The sequence below is a fragment of the Sipha flava genome, unplaced genomic scaffold (assembly GCF_003268045.1).
Source record: "Sipha flava isolate LNK unplaced genomic scaffold, YSA_version1 220_pilon_pilon, whole genome shotgun sequence".
NCBI classification, from domain to species: Eukaryota; Metazoa; Arthropoda; class Insecta; order Hemiptera; family Aphididae; genus Sipha; species Sipha flava.
The window spans coordinates 201,933-214,984 of record NW_020272849.1 but is presented as its reverse complement, the minus strand read 5'-3'; the positions used below and the strand labels follow the sequence as shown (position 1 = coordinate 214,984).

The window sequence follows — 13,052 nt, the reverse complement described above, 5'->3', positions numbered from 1 at the left end:
AATATCAAGAAAACAATAAAGAAAAGATTCGTAATAAGGAAAGTCTGAATTACTACTCCGATTGATATCGTTGGTATCTGTAAGATTAAAAATCGTATCTAAAAGTACGATAAAGCAACGACCAATCGCAACCGCTCAACATAGCGTGTCGATTAGTTTTCCAAAATGCAACTAAATGCAGCAGCCGAAGTTCATTTTTTCCTTATATTGTATAGAATACCGAGATGGTTTTTGATTAATTATTTTTTTTTTTTATTTTAATAAATATTGTTAACTAAGTAGCGATAGAGGAAATCTTTGTTAATTGTAATTGAAAATTTATACTTACCTGATGATTTATTTTTACATTTTATCTTATTTTACTTGACTTGTTTTAATCGCGCAAACTATCCGTATTAAGGTATAATTTTTTTAAATTGTATTTACGAAAAAAAATTAATAAACCTTCATTTTCTTAAATTTTTAAATTTTTTAAAAATCTAATAAACCTCCTCCCTCTCGAAAAAAATCTAAATACGGCCTTCAGTAGATAGCGGTTTATAAGATGAACGATATTCTGAAGAGGTCGTTTTATTATTTTCCGGTTATTCTTATAAGCCGTAGGAATTAAAGAATGCATAGTAGATTAAATATTTCATCTGTTGGCTATTATTATGGAGAAAACTATTTAACGCACAAATACTTTTATTGCAATGTAAATAATTAAGTTATAAATAGTTAAACAAAATAATGATGTATCGTTGACTAACCGAAATAAGGCGAGACGGCGTCCGGCGGAAAAGTGAAGTTAGGTTTTACTAACGTTGTAGCTAGTTGTGTTACCATCCCCGCCCCTAGCTTTTTTCCTAACTAAAGGTCGGGGTGGCCAACCGTGATATAATATTATCGCTTACACATTGCTGAAGCACTACTAATACAATTAATAGTCAAATTACCGAAAACATTACTACTAAGTTTTTTTTGTTTTGTATATAATTATAATGCATTTAGTTAAATCAAATCAATACGTATACATACACATTTTATGCATATTGTAAAATACACATGTAAGATATATAATATTCTGTTATGCATTAACGAACTATTTGTAGTCTGTGCTTTGGGTAAACGGAAAATCTTTAATCCACTTACACAAGTTCAAACATCAACGGTTGATGAGTATATTTATTACTTTTACTTACTTAATTTATGTGATTTATTATATGTCGCTGCATAACAAATACACATTCCGTTTGCATTATTTATATATATTTTGAGTGTTTAAAGAAATATTTTTTCATTTATACCTACCGTAACAAAGCTCGTGTTGTTTTGGCTGAACATTATTTGTCCGATGTTTTTCATTAAATATGTGGTTTTAATCGGTATCAAATGCATTCCACTTCAAATTTTCATAGTGAACTTGAAAATGCACAACAATTTGAAGTATAAATTGATTGGAATTAAAATCGGGTTGTTCTAATTATGTCTAATAACCACTGTCATCGAGTAAAACGCACATTGTATTTTCAAAAAAATGTGAAATATTTTGTTAACGGTAAACAAATAAAGTACAATAAATAAAAGATAATGTCAATATATTTTAATATAACACAGGTATAGTTCTCGTATTTTTACATTTACCATAAATACAGTAGGTTATCATAGATTATTTTCATATCGAATAGTTACAATAGTTGTGAGGAAGTTGGTACCTAAGTTCAACGGATACAATACGATTGCGAACGGACCTTTTCCAACAACTCGATTGCGAACGTTTTTTACCTGCCTTTTTTCGTGCGGCGTTGTCAGATTTGATGTTAGGATTGGTACACACTAAAGCTACGGCGGTACATGTAAAATTAGAACATGATTGGAACCAGTGGCGGATCCAGGATTTTCTTTTGAGAGGTTTTGAAAAATGTTTTCTCTTGGGATATATTTTATAACATTGCAGTCGGTAATTGATAACGAAAATTATTGATTTTTAATATATATTTTTCCTGATTTAGGTAACCCCCCCTCATGTATCCACCACTGATTGGAATATAATTAGAATATGCATGCCGCCTACCACTGCGTTGTTTTAAACTGCTATGGTGCAGTTTTTTTTTGTTATCGCAATGCACCGATATTGAATTAATGAATTAATTTATTATGTGTCCAAATTTTGTTTTATTTTCAAATAATAAAATCTTATAAGATTAACAACAACGGTTTATTACTATTAGGCCGGGCGATAAGATAGATATGATGTAGAATAAATACTAACACATTAACTATAATATTTTTCCTAAACTTTTATTAATTTGATGGAAAACCAACTCGATTCGTACAAAGGTGCAACATTATTCAAAACTATTGTTTTGTAATTTATTATTATTTTTTTTTCAGTTCTATACAGTATTTTATGAATTTACATTATGATGTTGTTTTATTAATATTTATACTAAGAAAATTTTTTTTATAAAATACATATTATGTATTATTTTATTTTAGTTTGTAACGTAATTATTATATAACAGTATTATAAATATCAACAAGATTTTACAAAAAAAAAAAAATTAATTAAATCCTCAAATAAAATGAAAAGAGATGTTTACATATTTAGATAAATATTAACTTGGCAACGTAGCCTACAAAAACATTTGCAATCGTTCGTTTTTCGACTTAAAAAAAAAATTCTTTGATAAGCGAAATTCGTTCGCAATCGTGTTATATAAAAAAGGTAAAACGTTCGCAATCGTTCGTTATCCAAGTTCAACAATACTTATAACTGGGTAGAGGAAGGAGTGAAGAAAATGTCAATATCTAGACAGATCACAAAATCCATAAAGAAAAATCACCCTTAGTTGAGATTCGAACCGTCCTTGACAGCATTGCCGTCTTATCCGTTTGACCACTATTCGTCTCAGATTATCTCGGGACTTTCGTTGATAACAAACATAAACAAATATTTTGATATATTATGTACAATAAGAGAGTTCTTCATTTTGATTCTTAAAAATGTTACATAACAATAGTTTTTAACCATAAACTATACGATACGATGGGATATAACGTCCGTAGTATAATATCAATGACTTAATATCTTAAGAATTCGCACACAAACATAAAATCAAATCGTTTCAGATAATATATGAGAGTGATTGCATCAAAGAATAATATAACGCGGTTTATGTTATTATATCGTTTAAAAAGTTTATCATGCAACGAACTGTACAATTGAATTACATTTTTATACTGGTACATATTAGACTAAGGGAAGGTCGACTATATTATAATTTCCGTAAATACATACAAAATACATTTACAATTTTCAATCGAGTTTTGTTTCGTAAAAAAAAAAATAATTTACTAATAAATGTATCAATGAATTAATAATACAATAATAATAAATATATTATTAATTAATTAATATTAAAAGTGTACAAATAATTTTACAAAATATTATGATCTTATGGATTTTAAACCATTCCAAGATATGTAAATATATTCTAAATTAATTCAAACTTTTAGTGTACATTAATAACAACCATTTGCACAACATAAAAAAAAATTGTTAGCATATTATTATAAATACGAATTTGAAAATATATGTAAGTACGTGACAATAAAAAGTTTTGAAACATTTACATACACAGTAATAAGAGAAGGTTTTTGTTGGGTCGTGGATAATTATTCGTTCAATCCATCGGTTAGTTTATTTAATATATATACATGTGTTGAGATAAATTTAATACGACCATATTTATTCTGCACATTACATCGGATAAACTCTAGAAGTAATGTGATTTACTGGGAGAAATCTTTACTTGAATAGTACGACGTAGTTTTATTATTTAAATGCGATCCTATCGTCTGATTCAGTGGTTTTCAACCGGAATTCTGCAACACACTATGAAGTGTTTAGTGAATTTTTTATATCCGTCATAATATTCAGATGACGGGAACCCCATGGATTTCTATAAATATTTATTTTTTCTTATATAAGGTGACGTCAATATATTACACAAAAAAAAAAAAAATATCTCACAACCATAACCTACACATACTTTAATATCTCGTCACGTAATATTATATAATCGTTCATAGAAATTGGGAACAGGACAACCTTATTAGTTTTCATCCACTAAAAACTTAAATATTAATTTATAAATATTTTTATATACTAATATTTTAAATTACAATTCTATATGATTTATTTTAATAAATGTTTGCGTGCAAATAATTAGAGTTGTTTATCAACATAAATTAATATTAAAACAAGCATATTTTCAGAAACCTAATATGGAATTTGAACTTTTGAAATTTGACTAAAATATTTAAAAAATTTTTTAGTATGTATGGGTTTTAAGTAATAAATTTGATAATTTCTTTGATTTCACTTAAAAATTAATTATTATATTTTTATGACTTTAATTTTTATAATTTAATATTAAATTCATTTTTACGTTTTTTAAATAAAAGTCCATTTATTTAAATAAAAATTGTATGCTAAAGTAGTTGTTCGATTCTATCAAGGCTCGGGACTTACAGCACTTAAATTTATTAAAATAAACGGTTGAAAAAGCGTTTAAAAACATCATTATAAGCACTAGAATAAACATTTAAAAAATTTAAAATTAAGCAAAAATATTTATAAAAAAAAAAAAAACTATAATATTCTAACTAAAAAATCAAACAAAATAAAAATAATTTTCAAGACTTCATTTTCAAGACTTTAAGGATTTTATGGAATTTTTAAGTGATTTTTCTGAAAAATGAAATGTAAACTGTTTTTTCTGTTTTTGATCATTCTGACGTTTGACACTCAATTCGTTTATCAACGTTGGAATATTTTTTTTAACCTAACAACGATTCCTTGGATGGCGACGAATTACGTGACAATGTAGATAAGATAAGAATTATTTTTATTTTTAATTCTATCAAAAATGACTTTGCAGGAGTAAACTATAAAAACGTAAAAAAAAAACTGGTCAAATAAGCAAAAATAATCAGAAAAACTAGAAATAGCATTTTTTTTAAAAATTGCTGAAAAAACAAAAAAAGGCACTTTCAAATTTCATAATTATACGTATTATAACTTGACATACACTTCTATAGCACTCTGCTACATTCTAAGTCAATCCATAAAAATAAGCCAATGCAAATAAACTTAAATAACTGCTTAAATAAAGTAAAGATTTATTTGAAAATATATATGGAACAACGTGGTCGTAATAGTATCCGGTGTACCTAAGTACTTTAACTGATACCAGTATTGGAAATAAGAGAAGGAAGACAGGACGTAAATTCCATTCCGGGAAGTAAAACTATAGTATCAATTTTATAGTGTAAAATCTATTATTGGCTACTAGTTTGATATTTTTAACTTTGTTACTGATAATGTGCTTAAAACTCTATAAATATGATTTAATTTTTTCAACCAGTTAGTTGACCTATTGGTTGGCTTGTAACATTTAACTTCGTCCTCCATTTTTCCTGATCTTCAGTAAACTTCTTTAATCCGGCGTATGTATTAATTCCTTCGTATTTTTTCAATTAAGATATGTACGAGTGTCTTGGTGTTCTTGGTGGTTTTCGATTTTCCATTAAACCTTATATTAATGTGATGTAATTTTTAATAATGACGTAGAACGTGCCCCATCATCTTCATTTTATTGTATTCAATATGGATATTATTTTTCCAATTTGGTTTATTACATCCTTATTTATTACTCTTTCGATCCAATTAATTTTTCCATTCTTCTCTAACACCAAGTATGATTTTATATTAAATATTAGAAAAAAAATGTAGAGAATAGTATTTGATTCTTGGTCTATGATAGAGGGTAAACTTAACATTTTCCTCGAACGTAAAAATTTCTAGTTTCACCTCCACTTAGCAGTCTCAATAATAATGATAAAAATCTCATTGGATTATTAAACAGATTTTTGGTTACGGCACGGTAAATTATGAATATTATACCATAACGTGTAGAGGGGTTCAACAAATAAACTCTTATAGCTGTACGCATTTTCGTAGTTTTTAGTTGATGGATAAGAGAAAATATTTATTTATCAGATACATGTTTTGCTGTAACTTGACCGACGGTCAAAATTTCGGTAAGACTGCAGTGCACACTGGGTGCTGGATACAAATGAAACTGACGATGATGCTGATGTTAAAATATAACATATTATCGATCAGCCGTAAGACTCGCGGTCGGGTGTGCAGCGGGTGAGCTTTCAAATTATTATGCCGTAATCGCGAAAAGAAGAGAGTGATAGACTTGTTGGGAAATTCGTATGCTACGAAAATATTATATTTTAAAGGTTTGCGGAGATCATGCACTACTTAGGCTGGAAACCATTTGCAAATAAGCAACGGCATAAACGTGTGTATGTGTGTACTGTTTTCTTTCTTTCTCCCTTCCTAGGATGATGGGATATCCGCTGTTCCGCATTCACGTTTCTCCGACGCTGGAGTTCAATACCGTTGAAAATACTGCGTCATTCATTATCAAGATGGTGTACGAAAAAAAAAATCGCACGAAAACTTTTTTGATGACTGCAGTGGACTCAGCGATAGAGCAAGTTACACAATAAGCGACGAATTGTTTCACGATCGTCTAAAATATAGATAATCGGTCAAATGATTGTAATGTCGACATTTTTATTTTTAACCTGACCGTGGGGTGAAATCCATTTTACCAATGTGTTCTCATCGTGTGACATGGAGTAAATATATTTAGAACATAGAGTGATTACTACGTGACCGCAAGCATAAAAGCGCGTAAAAAATTTATTTTTCGCTTGTTCGACATCTCGTTCCAAAGTAACATAAACACCGATTATAAATAATATTTTATTTTGATTATGATAACATACGTAGCCCGTCATCGACTAGTAATTTCCAAACGCCGACACATACTGCACAGCGACTCTTCTCTAATTCATTCCGAGAAATCGTTACGGATCCAACATTTGTAAACAGTATTCTTGTTCTGACGGACAATGATACTTATAAAAAAGCAAGTAAAAAAAGTATTATATATATCGGATAGACGCTAAAAGCGTACATTCGGAACCTCTGTTTTAGATTAACTGCCGATCACAATCCATCTCTTTTGTAAATATTTTTTTTTTCTCGTCAGGTATGTAAACATGGTTCGTTAAAAATACATAAAATCTTATTGAGCACTCAGAACACGCGCGGCATTTGTAAACATAACGGTGAATGGTGATATGGTTAATGGGTAAGAGAGGGTGTGTATTCAACCGCAACGTTGATCTTGGGTAGTATGTACTTTGTGAGGTACAACGTTAATTCACGAAACTCGTGGGGGTAGGTTAAACAAGTAATTAGGATAAAAATAATAAAATATATTTACAGTTAAAAAAGACGTAGTCGTACATCGGCACCGTTTCAATTCATAACCGTGGTACGTGTGGTTACGACAATAACTGTGTGATCGATGCGTGTTGTTCTTATTATTAGATTAAATATTAATAGTTTAAAAATAAATAAAGTAAAACTACAACAGTAAGAAATTAAGCAATGTCCGAAGCGTTATAAATTATGTGCGCCTATTTCCCGAACGAACATTTAAAGCCGGTCCAACACGATTCGTGTAACTGGAGAGCATTGTAATCGCGAATGTTCGATGAGTATTTTGATTTGACAATTACGCCGCTCATACATGACTCGAACACTTGCCGATCGGTAAACGCGATTATTTGTAATTCCTTAGATTCGTGTCATATTTACCTATGGTAAACAACGAGCGACTCGACAAGTGGAAACAATCGCCAAACTTCACGATTAAACATTTCCTACACGACTTGTATAGCATCACAATTGACGATTATTCGTCTAGTACACGATTCGTGTGGAACCGGCTTAACAAGATGAATAGACTGAAATTTAGAAGTGATATACTATACAGCATAAACAGTTGATATCGATCTTCTTAGAGTTGCGATGTTATGTTAATACAACGACGTCTCTTCGTAGAACGTTTCAAAAGTTGCCTGTGGTAAAAAAAAAAAGATGAAAAAAAAAATGATTAAATAGAATATTGTTATGTTATTTATATATGTTATTTCATATAACTAGTTAAAACAAAATCATAATAAAGGGCAACATAATTATATAAGTGATCATAATGCGCGATATCGTTTTGAGTTTTTGAGTTGTTTACCCTGATTAATTTCTATTCGTACTCATGTAAATACATTTTTATGACAATCAATAATATTACAATATATATTGTATATGTTGACTGATTATTTTTATGTATTCGATATTATTTTGCTTACGACACTTTTATTTTAGGACATATAAAAAACGTTTTAAAACAAAGTCCGTAGAAAAGGTGAGCTCCGTTTTTTCGTTCATTTTCATCCTTATTTTTATAATAATATTGTGCTTACTTTTTATTTTTTTAAAATACTATTAGCTTAGTAAGATTAATTTTTTTACGATAAAAAATCAAAATACAATCTAATGTCATCAATTAATTATTAGCTATAAATATTTTTTATTAGTATTGAATAAAAATAAAGACATTTTTTTGAAACGATTGTTTCATGTTTGTTTTGGATAATGTTAGTGCTGACGTTATTAGACGATTTTGATGATATCGACAAAATGTTGGGTGTTCAATTCGTTTAAACACGGGTATTGATGATTTCGAGATAAAATTCTAAATTATAATAGCATGTCACCGAAATAGTTTGTCGCTAAAACGGCAATGCCGAAATGCCTTAGCCCTCCAAATTTGATAATGCGCTATTTGAAACATCTAGTTCTGGTCATTTACATTTCGATCGGTCAGAATATGGTATTATTATGGCGAATCGTGAAAACGCATTGGAATGAACTCGTTGGAATGATGTTTTTTTTTTCTTACTTATAATCTAACACACAGAAGCGTCTGACGAACTGCGAGTTTTAACTCGTGACCCAAAATCGGAGCACGAACATCATTTCCGGAAAGCCAACCGTGAACACTTTAAAATTAGTTTAATAGTTTGAAAAAGTTTATACTCTCGTAAATGTATTTGATATTTATTTGAAAAACAACTACTAATCGTGTTTCTGACGTTGTGAAATGTAAATAAAAATTACAAATTATTTGTACGGTCGCGCCGTGTTCTGCGTTCAAGCAACGTAAAAATAATTAAAAGTTTATGTTTAAAGTCGAGTCGCACCAACTCGAGCACTTTTCCATTGTGTTTATAAAATATTAACAATGAATTACATTCATTTAACTCGAACTATGGTCCAGTGTATTCGATTAATTGCAAAATCGCGTAGCGCGGACTAATGGGTTGGCGCGCGCGATCCGGAACTTACCCGAGAACATTACCTGGCCGTTATATGATGGTATTGGCTTCGTGCAGCCCGCACACCAGTACCGTGGTCGTGGTGGTGATGTTGGTCTCCACAGTCCGTTTGGCGAACGTGCTTAACGGCACGTTCCCCATGGTCGTCGACTCGTTGATGGTGCCGCCGCGGTCTTTCTCACGCGTGCCGTTCTTTCGGCGTATGTACCCGTTCTTGGACTCGGCTGCCGCGCCCTGCGGTTTCACGAACCACCAGAATAGCTGCCGGTCGAAGTGCTTGCGGAACGTTCCGCTGACCAGATAGAGTGCGATCGGGTTAATGCACGAGTTGCTGTAGCACAGGCAGAAGCCGACGATGCGCAGCACGTGCCAGAACGTGTTGTACTCCTCCTGGGACCGGGGGTTGTTGTAGAACCACAGCATGAACACGTGGTTGGGCAAGAAGCACACGGCGAACACCAGCACGAACGCCAGTACCGTCTTGGCCACTTTCTTCCGGGCTCGTACCTGGCGCAACTGGCCCTGCGCACGACAACACAAACAACAATACCGTTAGAGGCAACGTTAATTCCACCCCAATCGATTCAACGCGCCCGCGCACGGTTACCGCTGGGCCAAAGCATATTTTAACGTGCAAAGTACGTGGTACTAGTGCCCCCCCCAGTGATAAGTCAATGCTACCCAATGGTGGGTGATCGTGCCACTAATCACAACGCGTTCTCATAACGAAGTGAGTTGATTTTCCTTGTACGTTCCTCCGTAGAAGAATACCACGTCCATGAACTACGATGGTAGACAATTTCATCGGAGTGCCACCTATTTTAAATCATTTAAAATATGTTTTACCGCCGGGAGTACACTGTGTGAGTTCCGTGCCCGATCACCGTAAACATCGTGCATAGGTCTTGTCTCTCCGCAGCGCGTAAGAAACGTTACGGCGGCACGGTAATAATAGGTAACGATAAAATAAATACACCTATTACAACGCGAACGAGTTAAACTTTTTTAAAAAAACGTAAAACTACAAGACGTACGAACGTGCATATATGTGCACATAACTATTTTACAGAACTGTACGATTGTTTTCGTTCGCACAATCGCTGACAGTTGGTTATTGCGAGAAGTACAATGAACCGAATGTGAAAACTTGTCAATGCGATTGTAAACGTATATAAATGAAAATTTACAGACATGACATTATTAAGTATAAAGATCAAATTTACATTTTACATAAAATAGTGTCCGAGAGCATTAAGAAAGGAGGACAAAAATTAATAAATCGGCTACATAACCTGATTAATACGATTTGAAAAAGTGAAGAAATACTATTTTCGTGGCGTATATCTATTCTATGTCCTATCTTTAAAAAGAGGGATTATTATTAAATTCTTCATACAAAATACTGTCTAATAATTACACTCAATAGAATAAAACCTTATTTACACGAGATAATTAGAGATTACCAGACAGGATTTATAACAGGAAAATCAATCTTGGATAAAATACATATAGTTAAAACAAATAACCGAAAAAATTCACGAATTTGACAAGAATATTCACCTCCTCTTTATAGATTTCAAAGCTGCTTACGATTCGATTAATAAAAACAAATTATGGAGTGTAATATGCGATTTGGGTATACCTGAAAAGCTTATGGGATTAATCAGGCCATGTATACAGGGATTAAAGTGCAAAATGAAGTCTGAAAACACAATATCGGAAGACTTCGAGATAATGACTGGGCTAAGGCAAGGTGATACTTATCCCCAGCATTGTTCAATAAAATCATAAATAACTTGGTCACAGCAAATTAAGTAAAAATCGGAGTTGATAAGAATTAGTAATGGCCGCATACGCAGATCATATAGTCATAATGGTAGAAGATGAAGCGAATCTAAAGAATACTATAAGAAATTTACTGAAAAATAGAATGAAAATGGGGTTAGGAATGAACGATGATAAGGCAAAATACATGATCATAACTAGAAATAACAGCAGAGTAAGACATTTGGATATAGTATGTAATGGATAAAACCCATTAAGTCGTAACTACTTATAGAATAATGAAAATCATCAAATTAAGATTATATGGAAAACAATATTGTTAACTTAAAATAATTTTTTATGTGTTCTGTATTTATCCTGATACGTACAGAGCAATTTTCATTGTTTTTTTTTTTTTTTTATGTAATATTTTAATGATTAACTATCATTAAATATTGTACATTATATATAAATACTGCTTAATAGTACAGAACATTACTACAATAAACATTAAACACCTAGGTACCTATTGATAATAATGATTATAATTGAGTCTTCTTAGATATTATTACAAATATAAAACATTGACCAAAAAATAAAAAAAATTTGAAAATATCTTTTATCTTTATCTAGATATTTTAATTTTTTTTGTCTATTATCTAGATCAATTTTGCATTATCTATTTTCAACACTGATTAGATCATAACTACGAATTAAACGAGCAAATAAATATTATCAAGATTTTTATTTACTTAAAGTTTATAATAGCATTTTAGAAAAAACTATAGTTGAACTGGTCAGTGTTATACAATAATTATTTAATACTATTATAAATGTTTCTACTTAAAATGTACTTAAAAAACATCTGAATTTTTTAGTCCTTAAATCTATGATGAGTAAAGTTTGTTTTCGACCTTACTGTTCATAATATTTGTTCATCTCCATATATATACATACATATATATATATATATATATATATATATGTATATATAATATGAACGTTTTAGAAGACGGATAATGTTCTCGGATTGTATGTCGACCGTTATCAATATGTTTTGTTTATATGGTCAAATATGCTCCCTGAGGGGCAATCGATTGAAAACGATATATTACAGGACGTCTATTGTAAAAATGTTTAATCAGAAAATGGTTTCCATGTACGTACCACTAGCCGTAACGATAGTCAGCTTTTTGGAGTACTTAACATTATGTAGAGGAGTCCAATATTTATTGCGAATCATAAACGCATGAAAAAAAAAAGAAAAAAAAACCACAGTTACAATAATGATAATCCGAGTAATTATTATATATTATAACAAGTATTGGCTTGCGTGAAAAAACGTACATCAATATTAATTTTTATTCTTTAACTGTTTTAAATTAAATTAATTCAAAACCGTTCGTCGTATCCGAAAATAATCGTACGATTATATTTATACTTTATATATGTTCTAAACGACAATCTTAAAGGCAATTTTGTTATATTTTCATGTGTATATCGATATAAACTAACTGTATAACGTAGAATAGTTTTGGTGAATTTAATCTCTATAATCCTTTGCACGAAAAACTGTACGATTTCATTATATGTATGAATAATAAAATTACTTTCAACATCGCGGGATGTGAATTTAAACGTCGCTACTTGCATTACTCGTACTTAGAAATTTCGACTAATCACATAGATTCACCGTTTGATATCGATTTCACTGAAATTACTAAGTGAGAAACTCAGATTGTCATATATTTATTTTATCATATTTTCACTAAGTACCTAATTCGTATAATACAAGTAACTTTTTTATTTCAACATTGATAAAATAAATTCATTGATGACTCATACATTTTATTCGAATCGATGGGGAAACGGTATTATTTCATGCCTTTATTGCTGATTTAACTACAAAGTCAAACATATAATAGATTTTAATGTTTTGCGCGTGATGTTTTTCCAGCTTATTTTATAGATGTATA

The 13,052-nt window shown here is 30.7% G+C and overlaps 1 protein-coding gene across 6 annotated transcripts in view; it reads right to left on the bottom strand.

The window, feature by feature from the left end:
- Positions 1–5,108: 5,108 nt before the first annotated feature.
- Positions 5,109–13,052, bottom strand: part of LOC112683134 (neuropeptide CCHamide-1 receptor-like) — a 169,475-nt gene continuing 161,531 nt past the window's right edge. For 4 of the 6 annotated variants that reach the window (XM_025554031.1, XM_025554030.1, XM_025554034.1 and 1 more), the window contains one exon: positions 9,343–9,834. In XM_025554031.1, coding sequence (XP_025409816.1) covers positions 9,343–9,834 — 492 coding nt within the window. Of the gene's footprint in view, positions 7,996–9,322; positions 9,835–13,052 lie in introns of those variants that run through there. The other 2 variants (XM_025554029.1, XM_025554032.1) reach the window with 2 other exon arrangements.